The sequence below is a fragment of the Mytilus californianus genome, unplaced genomic scaffold (assembly GCF_021869535.1).
Source record: "Mytilus californianus isolate M0D057914Y unplaced genomic scaffold, xbMytCali1.0.p SCAF_2, whole genome shotgun sequence".
NCBI classification, from domain to species: domain Eukaryota; kingdom Metazoa; phylum Mollusca; class Bivalvia; order Mytilida; family Mytilidae; genus Mytilus; species Mytilus californianus.
Window position 1 is genome coordinate 116,974,041 of NW_026262668.1, and position 16,933 is coordinate 116,990,973.

General features: G+C 32.9%; 1 protein-coding gene across 1 annotated transcript in view; it reads left to right on the plus strand.

Annotated features, from left to right (window-relative positions):
* Positions 1-16,933, plus strand: part of LOC127730849 (L-proline trans-4-hydroxylase-like) — a 21,420-nt gene continuing 4,487 nt past the window's right edge. The window contains exons 1-6 of the mRNA XM_052239452.1: positions 1-74; positions 5,159-5,266; positions 9,105-9,196; positions 9,482-9,572; positions 12,621-12,750; positions 14,567-14,718. Coding sequence (XP_052095412.1) covers positions 21-74; positions 5,159-5,266; positions 9,105-9,196; positions 9,482-9,572; positions 12,621-12,750; positions 14,567-14,718 — 627 coding nt within the window. The 5' untranslated portion in view covers positions 1-20. The remainder of the gene's footprint in view (positions 75-5,158; positions 5,267-9,104; positions 9,197-9,481; positions 9,573-12,620; positions 12,751-14,566; positions 14,719-16,933) is intronic.

Sequence of the window (16,933 nt, forward strand, 5' to 3'; positions counted from 1 at the left end):
TGGACCAAGAGGAAGTAAATATGATACTGAAGTGCATTACTGGAACTGACGGTTTTACCAAAGAACTGTTTACTGTACGTACTACATACATACTTAAATCCGGTGTCTTGAGTCTTTAATTCAGGGTTTAGATTAAAAAACTAAAGGCTCCGAAGAGCCGTTGTCGTTCACCTGCATCTTCAACAATGGCCACTTTTTAGTAAAAATCATCATTAAAGGTGAATTACTCTATTAAGAACTAACTGCCAATTTCTGTCCTGTTGACCTATTTGTAGAACTTATCCTGCTGATAATTTACCTTTTCAAAGTTTCTGTTTATCTATTATATTTTTCACGATAATAAGCAAAAAATGTAAAAAAATGTTAAAAAAATTATTTAAAGGACAATACCTCCAATAACGAGTTGACTAAAAATTTCGTCCATATTGGCTTATTTGCAGATCTTGTCTTGCTTCATTTTTGCTATTTAAAGTTTTTTTCTTACTATTATAGTTTTCAAGATAATATGCAAATATGCTTAAAAAATGTGAAAAATCTTCATTAAGGACACTAATTTCAATAAGTAGTCGTCTAATGATTTCGTTAATACCGACTTATTTGTAGATCTTGTCTTGCTGATTAAAGTTTCTATATATCTATTAAAGTTTCAAGATAACAGGCAAAAAAGGAGAAAAATCATCATTAAAGGGCAATCGTTTCAATATAAGGGTCAACTAACGATTTCAGTTATACTGGCTTATTTGTAAATCTTGTCTTGCTGATTCTCATTGCTATTTAAAGTTAATATCTATCTATTATAAATTTCAAGATAACAGGCACAAATCCAACCAACGATTTCAGTTATATTGACTTATTTGTAGATCTTGTCTAGCTGATCATTGTTTGCTATTTAAATTTTCTATCTATCTATTATAGTTATATATGCAAGCATGCAAAAAAAATGAGAAAATTCGTCCTTAAAGGGCAATAACTTCTATAAGTTATCGACTGACGATTTCGACCATTCAATTTATTTGAAGATCTTATTTTGTTGATCATTTTGCTATTTTAATTTCTGTATATCTATTATAATTTTCAAGATATTATGCAAAAATTCCCCCCAAAAAATGGTAAAGCTCGTCGTTTAAGGTTGCGCATCAGTAAATGTAGACAATGCTATTTATCATAGGAACTCCTTTTACGGCTAAAACTGTGCCACTTTCGGAGTTTTGTAGTTTCGTAAAAAAATATCCTAGAATGGAAAGTTCATATGCACTTCAATTTTTTTCAAAGGTCAAAACATAGGGCTGATCGGCATATTTTCAACATTTATATGCCTTGAACTTCTAAGAGTTTAAACTTATACTAAAATTCTGTACTATCCCTCCCTTCATTTTGGGTCTTCCTTAGAATTCAATTTGGCCCCTATCCATGTGCGTTTATACTGTTAAAAGTCCCAAGTTGTGGTTCTATGAGATGAAACATAGAGATCATATCTGGGAACTAGTAGGTAAACAAAACAAAATATCTATGAATATCATATATGTGACTAGCCACGATATTTCCAGGCTTATTGGGGTACCTTGTCTAAAATTGGCTTTTTGTATATTTATCTAGAACATACTCAAACAAAATACCCTGTCATGTTATTATGACCTCTTTGTTGTAATAACAATGAAACGAGTCTTTTTGGATATCGGCATAATATGAGACTATTCGATGACGACTTTTTATTATCGAAGGCACCAATTTATAAAATACAATACGCTAAGTAATCTCCAACAGCGTATTTGAATACAAAATTCAAATGAATTAAATTTACTTCAATGCAAACAGTTCTTAGCTCTCTTATATAAAATGTAATTTAAACATGTTGAAATGAAGTTACTATAAAATTTGTCAAAGATAAGCTTTTAGAAGTATTTTTTTTTAATTCGCCTTTTAACTTAGATTTATGATGGATGTCTCTACACCACATAAAGCATGCGAAGCTTAACAGTTTATAAAAGTTGTTCTCATATATGCATTTGATACGGTGCATTTATTATGGATATATTTTAGACTCCATTTATAAAAAGCTATAGAGCAGAGAATTTAGATTTTTTTTTATCAATTTTATATGTAGATTCCAATATTTTCACTTCAAACGATAACGTTAAACTTCTTCAGAACTTATATAGGATGTATAGTTCAGTGCCAGCAAGAAAAGAAGCCAAGTTAAAGTGTTCAAATCTCTTCTTCAAAAATACTTTAAGTTATTCAAATGAATCTCGAGGAAATCGAAGGAACCATCTGAAAAAAGTTATAAATTTGTAAATGATTCAGTTACTTGAAATTTATATTTTACCGGGCTTCAACTATATATGAACAGTCAGGGGCATTACTTAAACAAGCTATTTTTTTACTTACTTATGTAAGTAATTTTTGTTAAAAAAATATCAAATTACTCAATAGAGTTATTTTAAATTTCAATAGAAGCATGGACGAAATGTAGTTTTTATAAATTTTACATTATTTAATTACATAAAATTATAAATTTATAAAATTTGAGAGGAGTATAGAGATAAAAGGTTACTTTAAAAACAATGACAAAAATATCACTTGTATAAGTTATTTTATACATCTTTGTAAAAATTTGAAATTACAATTATTTAAAGAACATATGTAAAAGAGAGGCGAAAAATATCAGAGAGACATTAAAACTTATAAGTCGAAAATAAACTGACAACGCCATGACTAAAAAAAAAAAAACCAACAAGCAATAGTATACAAAACACAACATAGAAAACTAAAGACTGAGCGACACGAACCCTACCAAAAAACCCTGTCTCATGTGCTCCGGAAGGGTAAGCAGATCCTGCCCCACATGTGGCACCCGTCGTGTTGCCCATGTTAGTACACACCCGGTAATAAGTCTAATTCGGTTGGTCACTTTCGGGGAAAGGGGATGGGATTGTAGTTACGACATTAGGAACATATCCGCTATCATCTGTGAAACGGATATTCCATAACGGTCAATTTTTTTTGTTTACAAATTATAAATAACTTCAAGTTTAATTAAATCACAAGTTTCCAGCTATTTATATCTGTCTACCTTTAAGAACTTCAAGGAAAATGATATTTTGATAGTCCCAAGAGACCAAACTTTGACCCAGAAGCGTCGATATGAAATATAAGTGCGTCAGAAAGGCAATTAGTGTTTCAGGAGGATTAGTTTTTATATTTCATGGGAAAATTAACCATATGACTGTGAAAACTTGTTAGTAAAATTTGTATGAATGGACACCTATAAAAATGATATTTTACAAACGTTACTTATATAAGGAATTTTTAAAATAGTCTCGTTTTCAACATGTATACCTTGTATACATAGGTAATTTCAAAAGTTACATGTTTAAGTAATGCCCCTTACTGATGAAGTAAGAGGCTGAATTTTATATCTTTTTTTTGGACCTTTTTTTGGCTAAAAAACATAAAATAAGTGTAAAATGCATTTTAAAGTTAAAGTGTAGGGGTTGGACATTTTTGGTGCCGTATTCTCTCCATTAATTGTCTATTATAAAATGATTGGATGGATCCAAAGCTATGTACTAATTAATATATTTGATGTGGGATTTGTCAGTAAAAAAATGGACATGGAAAATTCTCGTTTGTTGTATGGTTAGTTAGCATAACCTCACAGATTTCTTGTTGTAAACAAGATATACGGCTATTCAATGAAATTTACAATACGACCGACACGAAGAAAGACAAACAAGCAATTTTTATCCAAATGTTTGGTTGAAATGTTTCAACCAACAAAGGAAGTGAGGGGTTCCAAATCAATCAAAGGCTACGAATGAGTCGGAAATGACAATGAAGTTGTGAATGACGGTCGACACATGGAGACATATAGGCCACACCCAGCAGGCAGGTTGCTGTCGGGCCTTGAAAAAAGTATTCAGTATATAAGTTCGGCGAAACAGACATTCCGGTCAGATATGGGATTCACATGCAACCCCCCAAAAAAAATTAAGCCCGTTTTTTATTCATCATGTTCATTTAATGCTAAATAATTTTGTTGAAAATACTTTTTTCTAATAGCAAAAAAGTGGACAAGATTATTGTTTTCAATCCAGATACGGCCAGAATTTTTGTTTAAGGCAAAAATCAGGGTCAGAATTTTTTCTCTAAAATATCTCAGACTGCCCCCTCAAATCAAATGATCCGTACCTTAGACTTTAAATCTATATCTAGAGCTTACTGACTGGGGATCACTATTCAGCAATGTTATTAATGGGCTGGGGCGTGCTCAATACTTTGTCGCTTTGAAGGCGTCATACTTGTCATCCTCAGCCTAAGCAATGTGTTACTGTAATTTGAATTTCAAAATGACTGAGTGACGTTTTTTTTCGACGTACTGGTCAACTCCACCGTAGCGAATCGCATGACTTTGACATAATCAATAATATATTACAGTAAATACGAGCGAAAAATATCTTTATAAGTAAAGAATTGTCGCATAAAAATTAAATACACGGGGAATGGCAAAGTTCGCGAAGTCTAGTCTGATTAATCATTTTACAAAAAAAAAAAAAAAAAAAAAGTGCAAGCAAAGGGGGGCGTACGCCCTCTACGCCCCCCTCTGGATCCGCCACTGGAAATGCCAAAAGCAGGTTACATGTAGAAAGTTTCTGTCACCGATTTCTAATTGAAACATTTATTCGCAGTAATGCTAATGTTATATCCTAACAACAAAACTAGAAATCAATATAGTACGTTATCAAAGGTTTTGATCATACAGGATTTTTAACCATATATTTGATCTTTTTACCGTTCCCAGTTCTTTATGTGTGTATTTCAGTCCTATAACCTGAATTACTGGCTTTGGATGGTCGAACATATTAACATGTTGCGGAGATTAACGTGGACTTTTTCCTTTTCCAATTTATCTGGTAAAATAAATAAAAATCCGATATCAGGCTTCTCCTTAGGAATTTGTATTTACAAATATGAACTAAAGGATATGCGTGATACAAGTTAATGGCACATCAACCCAACAACAACAAACATGAACACATATTGAGGTCAACATACGGTATTCATAGAGATATGTCAAGAAATCAGCCGATTAGGTATAACCTTTTTCTTATCGCTTAATCATTTACTCCGAATACAATCATTATATTTTATATTGAAGTTAGAGAAAGGTGAAAAGAAAACTTTCCGTACTGTATGGAACCAGCCAGGAACTGATGTTACTGGTATGGTGGCTAGGTCAGAAAAGGTTGTTAATACTTGTGAAGCGGTAAGTTGTACTGTAATAACAAACAAACAGAAAAAAAATTGGACTTAAATTGCAGCCTACCAGAAAAACTTCTTAGCAAGTCTGACTTAAGATCTTCCATTTACATGGAATCTATCATAAAACTACAAGAAAGTATTCAGTTGTTACAATGCATCCATAAACAACTTAATTATCCAAATTGATTTATGCAGCGAACTATATGAAATAAGAATTGGTATTACTGCCAATGAGACAACGTTCTATCAGAGACCAAAGACAAAGATGTAAACAATTGTGGGTCACCATACGGTCTTCAACAATGAGGAAAACCCATAAATTAAAGTAAGCTATAAAATGCCTGGCATGACGCAACGAAAGACAGTTAAAAACATAGTCAACTGAAAATACTTATCTTTAGTTAATGGAATACATGAAAACTCGGATCAAAGACAAGTAGGACCAAGACAATTCGGACCACTCTTGAAGACACAGCGGGCCACTTTTAAAGACAATTCGGACCAATTTAAAAGTCAATTCGGACCCCTTCTGAAGGCAACACACTAATGTTTGAAAGAGGGTCGTAATGGAGGTCCCTTCACGACGAATAACAATGTTACAAATCTTTCCACAGAATACCGTTAACGGTAAAAAAAATTCTGAGCGTGACGATAAAGAACAACTTTGAAATAATTTCAATGTAACCATTTAAAGAAAATACACTAAAAGATAGTACCAAGTCGCCCTTTAGGTCCTAATAGGCCCAAATAAGGTAACAGAGAACAATGTCACATCTTCTTCCACGAAAATAGAAACAGTAGCTAGAGAGGTGTGTTCATCAGCTGGGTCATCTCATTTAAACATACAAATATTAGACGATTAACCAACCTCTCTTTGATGAGATTTTCAACTTTTAAGGTCGCGCTTAATTCGTGTAACATTCTGGAATAATAACGCGATTTTATCACATGCAAGACTTTTAAGTACAGAATTTAACTTTACTGTAAATAATACAGTCGGCAAAGGAGGGCGGAAAAGATAAGAGCAATTAAAATAGTTGTCTCTGTCATTCCAAAATAGTTATATTTGATAATGTTTTATTCATTTCATTTGTCTTAATGACAAAGTTAAACGGAAAATATTAAGACAGTGTTTTCTTTTAATTTTCACATTATATTCTGATCAACACAGATTTTTGATATACATGTAGTTAATATCAGCCAATAATTTATTTCTAATAAAGTATAAAAAATACCTCGTTATAAATGATGTGTCATGTGTTTGATTAAGATTTGGATCAAATTGATTGAAGTCAAGAATGGTGTAATATAATTATTTGATAAACATAATTTACAACTACTTTATTAAGAAATATGAAACAATTTCATCGTTTAAAAAAATGATTTGACTTGCATTAAATCAAAATTGGGTTCCCACATCCGTGTACTTTAAAAGATAACCTAAGGGTTTTAAGAATATTTAAATGAAATTCTTGTGGTCTATACTTTAAAATGTCCAATTTAACATCATGTATATGTATAAAGCAACTCCAGTCAAATCTATATAAAAAAACAAACAAAAACATATTAAACGCAAAAGCCACGAAGAACCACTGGTCTGAACAGTATTTCAAGCTGGTCCGAGTTTGTCTTTAAATTGGTCCGAGATGTCTTTGTCCGATTTGTCTTTGGAACGAGTTATATCCTGATTCGATCTTAATGATATATAATCATGCCGTTCTATACTAACAAATAGATGGTTGTGTTGTAGAGACATAGAGCAACAACATTAATGAATAAAGTGGAATTTTAGTGCCTTCAATGATGGAACTGAATTTACATTAAAAAAATTATGCCTTACGATGTTTTTTTTTAAAGATATTTAAAAGATTTTCAAGATTGACAAAAGAACGATGATGTCTCCATTTTATATGAATGATACGTATACTGTGTTAACTTCTATTACGGTTTCTTTTTGGGACCATGTTCACTATATAAAATATCTGGATTTAAATATATTTGCCTGTTCCGTTATGTTATCATATAGCCAAAGGGGATAAATGACTTTTTCTTTTGATCTAATTGCTGATCGGTATTTTCATATGAAATATGTTCTCTCACTTAATAATTCAAAATTTGGTAACTATGTTGAACGCATCTATCCCATCGAACTTGAAATAAAAGATACAACAGATACAGTTAAGTCTGCCTCATATCTTGACTTACATCTAGAAATTGACAATGAGGGTCAATTGAAAACAAAACTTTATGACAAAAGAGATGATTTCAGCTTCCCATTTGTGAACTTTCCATTTTTATGTAGCAACATTCCAGCAGCGCCTGCATACGGAGTATATATCTCCCAGTTGGGCTTGTATTTCGTATCATGATTTCCTTGATAGAGGGTTGCTGCTCACAAGGAAGCTGTTAAACCAAGAGTTCCAAGTAATGAGGTTGATATCATTCCTTCGTAAATTTTACGGACGCCATCACGAGTTGGTTGACCGTAACGGAATATCCGTTTCACAGATGATAGCGGATATAACTACAATCCTGTCCCCTTTTCCCGAATGTGACATACCGAATTAGACTTATTACCGGGTTTGTACTAACATGAGCAACACGGCGGTTGCCACATATGGAGCAGGATCTGCTTACCCTTCCGAAGCATCTGAGATCACTCCCAGTTTTTGTTGGAGTTCGTGTTGCTTAGTCTTTAGTTTTCTATGTTGTGTTTTGTGTACTGTTGTTTGTCTGTTTGTCTTTTTCTTTTTTAGCCATGGCGTTGTCAGTTTATTTTCGACTTATGAGTTTGAATGTCCCTTGGTATCTTTCGCCTCTCTTTTAAAATATCTTAGAGTAGAGGCATTGAAGGAAATAAAATTGAGAATTCTAATATTTTGCTTTATCAGTATTATTACCAAATTTCTTGCCTAGGTCTCTTGAGCTAGACTTCAAACAGTAACTTATTATCAGACTATAAAGATAAAATTGCATTCTTAATGTCTTTTTTGAAGTTTTATGTTTGCGTCAATTTCTCAAAAATCTAAGGAAATACTTCAAAGATAATTTAGATATTTTAGATACTTCTTCAATTTGTCTGACAGAACACAGTGCTTAGGTCAAAGTGACTTACATGTTATGGTTGTATATTTTTGTTATTCAGTTGTGTGTCTATTTCAGTTTCGCAGAAACAAATGGAAATAAATCTAAGATTTCACCTGATCAATTCTATTAATTCGAACATTTGAGTCAATTTCAGTCTGAAATGAAATTTCTTATGTTTTGCATTTATTTCAATTTCTCAGATTTCAATGGTTTAAATGGAAAGAAGATATTCAGGAAGCATTTAATTCATAAGTAAAAAAAAAGACTGAAATAGTCATAGCCACAAAACACCACACTAGAAAATGAAGATTGAGCAACATACATCCCTCAAGCAGAAAACAAGTATCAAAACACAGACCAGCAGGGTATTTATACATCCACAAAACAAAAAAGACACTAAATACAGATCTGAGAATACTCGCAGTTAATGACAGCTAGTTCAAAGCCAATAGCAACTCATAAAAAAATCATGTATCTTAGACTAAGTCCTGATTTGAAACAGAGCTGACTATTACATATCAATGATATAGAACCTCTACAGTTCCTTTCATTAGATACATGTATAAGCTATTTATGAATGGTTTGGTTACTAAGACAATACATTTCAACAGTTCTATATCACTTATTAGATTCTGTTTTTGAGACAAGCTTTCGTGTTAATACTACTTTTACTAAACAGTTTGTTTTGTGGGAATGTGTGCAACATGTTTTTACTAACAGTAACAATACTTTCAATATTTGTCTTTCTTATTAAGCTTTTAGGTGGTGACGTATACCATTATCATTCTAAGTTTATGCTGAAAGATGCTAAAACTGCTGCCCCACACTATTGGCATCAAGACTATGGGTAAGTCTTTTGCCACGAGAAAAAAATAATCATATTTAAATTCATGACTTCGACTGTTGTTCGAGATTTCCCATGGAAAAACAATTAAACTTTCCTTCGTCCTCTTACACTTAATACACTATCACCTATTGAGTTTTTTTTATTCGAATTATTATTTTGGGTTCACAATGATAAAGTTACAAATATTTACGAATTCAGAAATTTGCTTGTAAGATCTCATTTTTTTACAAATGGATTTATGAGAACATTTTTAAACTACTATTCATACACTCATTTAACTTATAGATATTGGTATCATAACGGATGTCTTTATCCAGATATGATGACGGTGTTCGTTGCTTTGGACCCCTGTACCAAAGAAAATGGCTGTTTAGAGGTATATTTTGTCTTTAACTGCATTGTTTGCTGCGGGAAAAGGATATCATTACCTTGGTTTCATTTTCCAGAAAATTTGTACGCATATATCATTTTTTGTAATAATCCCTAATGCATGCATTAAGAGGGTTACATTGAGAGTACTGAAACAAATAGAACTTAAATTAAATTAAAAAAAAATCATTAGACATTCAGATACCGAGAAAACTAAATACGGAGTACATGAAACACGAAAGAGCAATATTTAAACAACATGGTCATCCGCTGATAACATAGCATGACCAATGGTAATATAATGAACGATTGTGTACTTATATTTAAAGGGGCATTATTTGTCAAATTCAAGTTTACCGATTTGACTCAAATTCTCATATTTGATTTATAACATACTTAAACGTAAATCCAAATTATGAAAAGTCTAAAATAAGAAATTAACAATGCATGGTCTCGATAATATGTATCAGCTTTCGTGTGTATTTTTGTCTAGACGTCATCTTATTAACCATCGAGATGAAACCGAAGACTGCCGACGGGCAAATAACCCGATATAAACATTAAAATAAATAGATAGTGACCACGTGCAATTAGATTTTTATAGGTCTGTTTGATTTCATGTTGTAGGTTAAAAAGTATGTTTATCATCGTTTTTACCTGTATAAGAATGATTTTTTGTGGATCGAATCAGTCAACTAAATGGTTTATCCTTGTTACACTTTCAATGTTGACATGCTTTTTCTTTAAATAGCTGAATATATGCGCAACCCATCTCAAGCTAAGGGGTTAAATTGAAAGTCACCTGAATACGGATTCAATGAGGTCGAATTATTCACTTGTAAGTGAATAATTCATCAGCGATGTTTCTTAGCTTATTTTCACCAAATTGAACCAAATTGGCTGTTAAAAGCGAATTATTATTTCATTCTTTCACTTTCATTACTGATTGAACCAAAAAAATCTTATTAGGTTTTAATCAAATTTATTCACCTGTCGTCTATGGTTTACCGTTGTCATTTGGTCGTCTGTTCAGACGCTTTACAATGATTGATTGATTGATTGTGTTTAACGCCACTCTCAGCACTATCGGCTATTTCGTGGCGGTTAAATGTTATTTGTGGCGGAAGCCGGTGTTTTCGGAGAGAACCACCGACCTCCGGCAGGAAAAGTGACAATTCTAGTCAATTAAGATTGAAGCCGATTGCACCTGCCACGTGCGGGGTTCGAACTCGCAACCTCAGTGTTAAAAGGCTAGTGATACAGTATTACTTAGGACCGCTAGACCACCGAGGTCCTTCTTTGTACAATGATTCAAATATACACTTAACTGATTTTGATGAAATTTGATGAGAATGGCAGTGGTGAAAAGCCTCACTTTCAATTTTAATGATTGCCTAAAGTCGTCTTTTGCAGTTGTTCAGTTATATAGAAAGACACGGTACCTTTTGTAATTTTAACTTGATTCAATAAGCATAAATTGCTTTTATTAATTTTTTATACGACGTTAATTATAAAAATTAGATACGTTATGTTATATACATTTATGGTTGTCAACGATATCTGAACAACTTATTTTCTTTTATTCATAATGAAAGAACCTTAGTGAGCGCGCTCACATACCCCACGTCCCCACATTGTCATTGGAGAAATAAAATAAGTGTAAGAAAAAAAAATTGTATCAGAAAAAAAATTTGAATCATAATTTCCTGTCAATATGCACATCTACATAGTATGTCCTTATTATCTACACAGTTTCATGAAATTCTGTTGTGTGGTTTGAGAGGAGTTGCGATGACAAAAGGTTGCAGTAGTATATTGGGCAAATAAGTTCAAAGGGGCGTAACTCCTGGAAAAAAAATTGAATCGTAATTTCCTGTCGATATGCATATCTACGTAGTATGTCCTTATTATCTGAAAAGGTTTCATGAAATTCTGTTGTGTGGTATGAGAGGAGTTGTGATGACAAAAGGTTGCAGTAGTATATTGGGCAAATAAGTTCAAAGGGGCGTAACTCCTGGAAAAAAAATTGAATCGTAATTTCCTGTCGATATGCACATCTGCGTAGTATGTCATTATTATCTGAAAAGGTTTCATGAAATTCTGTTGTGTGGTTTGAGAGGAGTTGCGATGACAAAAGGTTGCAGTAGTATATTGGGCAAATAAGTTCAAATGGGCGTTACTCCTTGAAAAAAAATTGAATAATAATTTCCTGTCGATATGCACATCTACGTAGTATGTCCTTATTATCTGAAAAGGTTTCATGAAATTCTGTTGTGTGGTTTGAGAGGAGTTGAGATGACAAAAGGTTGCAGTAGTATATTGGGCAAATAAGTTCAAAGGGGCGTAACTCCTGGAAAAAAATTGAATCGTAATTTCCTGTCGATATGCACATCTACGTAGTATGTCCTTGTTATCTGAAAAGGTTTCATGAAATTCTGTTGTGTGATTTGAGAGGAGTTGAGATGACAAAAGGTTGCAGTAGTATATTGGACATATAAGTTCAAAGGGGCGTAACTCCTGGAAAAAAAATTGAATCGTAATTTCCTGTCGATATGCACATCTACGTAGTATGTCCTTATTATCTGAAAAGGTTTCATGAAATTCTGTTGTGTGGTTTGAGAGGAGTTGCGATGACAAACTGTTGCAGTAGTACATTAAAGTAAATAAGTTCAAAGGGGTGTAACTCCTAGAAAAAGAATTGAATCGTAATTTCCTGTCGATATGCACAACAACATAGTATGTCCTTATTATCTAAAAAGGTTTCGTGAAATTCTGTTGTGTGGTTTGAGAGGAGTTGCGATGACAAGAAACAGGACTGACGAACTGACGGACTGACGGACGGACGGACAGACGGACGGACGGACGGACGGACGGACGGGTCAAAAACATTACTCGTTGCGTGGGGTATAAAAATTGCATCGATTAAGGCGCAGTTAATTTAGAAACATGTCATACAAAGCTTACCTTTAATATAAATATACAAGTTCTGCCTTGAATACATGATCACAATTTATAGTTTGAATACTAACATCAATAAAATTTGAACGTTTTTAAGATCCTTCCTGGTTCCCAAAAATGCGGAAGAATAGAGCATACGCCTATTGATGGTCAATTTGGTGCAGATAAAACACGTGTTGACGCCATTAAGGAAAAATGTCCTTTAATGTATGCTGAGCTCAAGTCAGGTAAGTAGTAATGTTTAACTGAGTTGACCCTTCCCCTTTAAATACATCAACACTGTCTAACACTCGCAATGTACAGTCATTCCGATAAGAATTTTAAAAAAGCAAATGTATTCCAACGATCGCACCAAGCGATTAAATTACCAAAAATTGAAATCATAGGCAAATAAGTCTTTAAAAAAGAACCAACAGAATTTTATATAAAGAAAGGAACTTACGAGAGTTCAGAATGTATATTGGAGTATCTGTCACATAGAAGTGAGACATTTCGTATTTGCTCGTGTAAATGACAACGTTACAGACTGAAGATTGTCAATCATGTTTAGTCCATCACTTATTTGGGACTTTCTGCAGTAGCTATGCAGCCTCGTCTTTCAAATATTCGGCTTTGAGCTTTCCTGATGAAGGTAAATTCAGAAAAGTGCTTCTGACGCATGAACTTATTCAACGTGTTGTTTTCATGTTTTTTCTTCGCAGTTTAGCCCAGTAGTCAGTACTTTAGTACTGGCTTGAAAATACAGGTATTGTTTGATCGAAATATGCTGTTATTAAATTTTGAAAATCACTATGAATTAAAGAATATATCTCCCTCATGCAAAGGTCTGATTCCTTGTCTGGATTTGACTATACATTATGACCTTTTTGGTTTGAACAGCTCTTTAACGTGTCAAATACGGTTTATTATCTATTTTTAACTATATTTTCTACTATTTAGATAAGATTCAAAGAAAATACTTTTATCTTATTGAAGTTATACATACGCTTTTTATGATATTATTGAGCAAGTAGTAGGCTGGTTTTGGTGGGTTTTTTTTTACAACGAATGAATCTTTTCATGACATTGATTGCTCCTTATCATTAAAGTATAAATATAATACATGTCATACACCTATACTACTAAAATAACGAGGTCCAATTTGTTAGCCTGCATGACGTAAAAACGACGAATCAAATAATTCAACTTTTATATATAACTAATATAGGACAATTGTGTTGTTTAAAAATTACACCATTACTGGCCCTTTCGTTTTCCACATAATCAATGTTACCAATAATTAGCAAGTTCCGGGTCGAATCCGATATGGATACCAATAGTATGTGTCACTTGTAATTTCCGGTTGTAGTTACCTGTTACCTTCTGTAAATCACTCCTCTATCAGGAGAACCTGGAATTCTTCCATTAGTTGTTTTATATCTATGTTACACTATAGTACACTATTTAACCAATCTGTTTCTTCCACCTCAAAACCAGTAATAATTTTGGTTAATTAGTTAAAAAAATAGGTTAAAAAAATAAATTTAGTTTATAGTAAGTTTATTGTGGTAAGAAAACCAGGACGGGTTCAAACAGAAAGATTTTGAAAGCAGAGAAATATGTGCACCTTACAATCAGCATGACTTTATCAGATGACAATACGAATACTAAAAATAAGGCATAGATACTTTAATTCATTCACGGTTCCGTGATGTCGCGGGTGTGATCTAGTTGTATTATAAATATCATTTAAATGTTTTGAACGTGACGCTTGATAGCCGTAGGAAAAATGAAATATTTTAGTTGCATCATCAAAGTGTTGCGAACAGAAGATACTTTTATTAGTTTTCGTTGATTTGCATCCACCACCGAGTTTGATTTTCTGCTCGTTAACACTTTGTACAAGACATTTATCTTCTCTAACAAATACCGGTCATTGTGTACAATCAATTACAATAAGTTTTTGTCTTACTGTTATATAATAGTTATTCAATATATTATGACAGTGAATTCCAGACATACCAATATTCGCCGTCCTGTAAATGAGCTGTGTTTTTCTCACAGGAGACGCCATATTTTTTCACTCAAATGTTCTTCACCACAGTAGTGCTAATCGGAGTAACAAGAGACGATGGGCATATTTGATGACGTATAACAAAATAAAGAATAACCCAGTCATTGCACATCATCATCCAAGATACACTCCTCTACAGAAGGTATGTAATTTTATTCGTAATTAAAGTATGATTCACAAAATAAATACTGTCCAAGACATACCAAGATGACGATATCGACAATGTCGACACAATATCGAATCGATATCGATGAACTTATACACTCATATCATAACCAGATGTAGGTTTTGATGACGACACCAATGACAAAACCTGATGTCAATATCGTCGATATGTAGCAGACAAACATTTTGAACATGTGTCGATATCGACTCGATGTCGTCGATATCGTCGATATCGACATCTTAAAACAGACGAAACAGGAGAAACTAAATTGTCTATATAGATAACTATAGGACATAAACATTTGTAACATAAATTTTCGATATCGGCACGATGTCGTCGAAATCGACATCTTAAATAGACGATCTGGGAGAAACTATAATTGTTTATATACATAACAGTAAAACAGATAGACATTTGAAACATAATGTGTCGATATCGACTCGATATCGTCGATATCGTCAATATCGACACTTAAAAACAGACGAACCAGGAGAAACTAATTATCTATATAGATTATCGTATTTGATAGTCATTTGAAACATAATGTGTCGATATCGATTTGACATCGTCGATATCGACATCTTTATTAGACGAACCTGGGGAAACTAAATTGTCTATATAGAAAATGTAGCAGATAAACATTTGGATCATTATTTGTCGATACTGACTCGATATCGTCGATGTCGTCGATATCGAGACTACATTGTGTCTTGGACATACCTCGTTCGTCTAATAAAGATGTCGATATCGACGATGTCAAGTCGATATCGACACATTATGTTTCAAATGACTATCAAATACGATAATCTATATAGACAATTAGTTTCTCCTAGTTCGTCTGTTTTAAGGTGTCGATATTGACGATATCGACGATATCGAGTCGATATCGACACAACTTGTTCCAAATGTCTCTCTGTTTTACTGTTATGTATATAAACAATTATAGTTTCTCCCATAAAACAAAGGGTGATACACAAAACCCATCACAAAAACGATAGGATAAAACAAAGGGTAATACACAAAACCTATCACAAAAACGATAGGATAAAACAAAGGGTAATACACAAAACCTATCACAAAAACTATAGGATAAAACAAAGGGTAATACACAAAACCTTACGCAAAACGATAAGATAAAACAGGGGGTAATACACAAAACCCATCACAAAACGATAGGATAAAACAAAAGGCAATACACAAAACCTATAACATAAACGATAAGATAAAACAAAGGGTAATACACAAAACCAATCACATAAACGATAGGATAAAACAAAGGGTAATACACAAAACCTATCACAAAAACTATAGGATAAAACAAAGGGTAATACATAAAACCCGTCACAAAAACGATAGGATAAAACAAAGGGTAATACACAAAACCCATCACAAAAACGATAGGATAAAACAAAGGGAATACACAAAACCCATCACATAAACGATAGGATAAAACAAACGGTAATACACAAAACCCATCACATAAACGATAGGATAAAACAAAGGGTAATACATAAAACCCATCACAAAAACGATAGGATAAAACAAAAGTTAATACACAAAACCTATCACAAAAACAATAGGATAAAACAAAGGGTAATACATAAAACCCGTCACAAAAACGATAGGATAAAACAAAGGGTAATACATAAAACCAATCACATAAATGATAGGATAAAACAAAGGGTAATACACAAAACCCATCACAAAAACGATAGGATAAAACAAAGGGAATACACAAAACCCATCACATAAACGATAGGATAAAACAAACGGTAATACACAAAACCCATCACATAAACGATAGGATAAAACAAAGGGTAATACATAAAACCCATCACAAAAACGATAGGATAAAACAAAGGTTAATACACAAAACCTATCACAAAAACAATAGGATAAAACAAAGGGTAATACATAAAACCCGTCACAAAAACGATAGGATAAAACAAAGGGTAATACACAAAACCTATCACAAAAACGATAGGATAAAACAAAGGGTAATACACAAAACCTATCACATAAATGATAGGATAAAACAAAGGGTAATACACAAAACCTATCACAAAAACGATAGGATAAAACAAAGGGAATACACAAAACCAATCACATAAATGATAGGATAAAACAAAGGGTAATACACAAAACCAATCACATAAATGATAGGATAAAACAAAGGGTAATACACAAAACC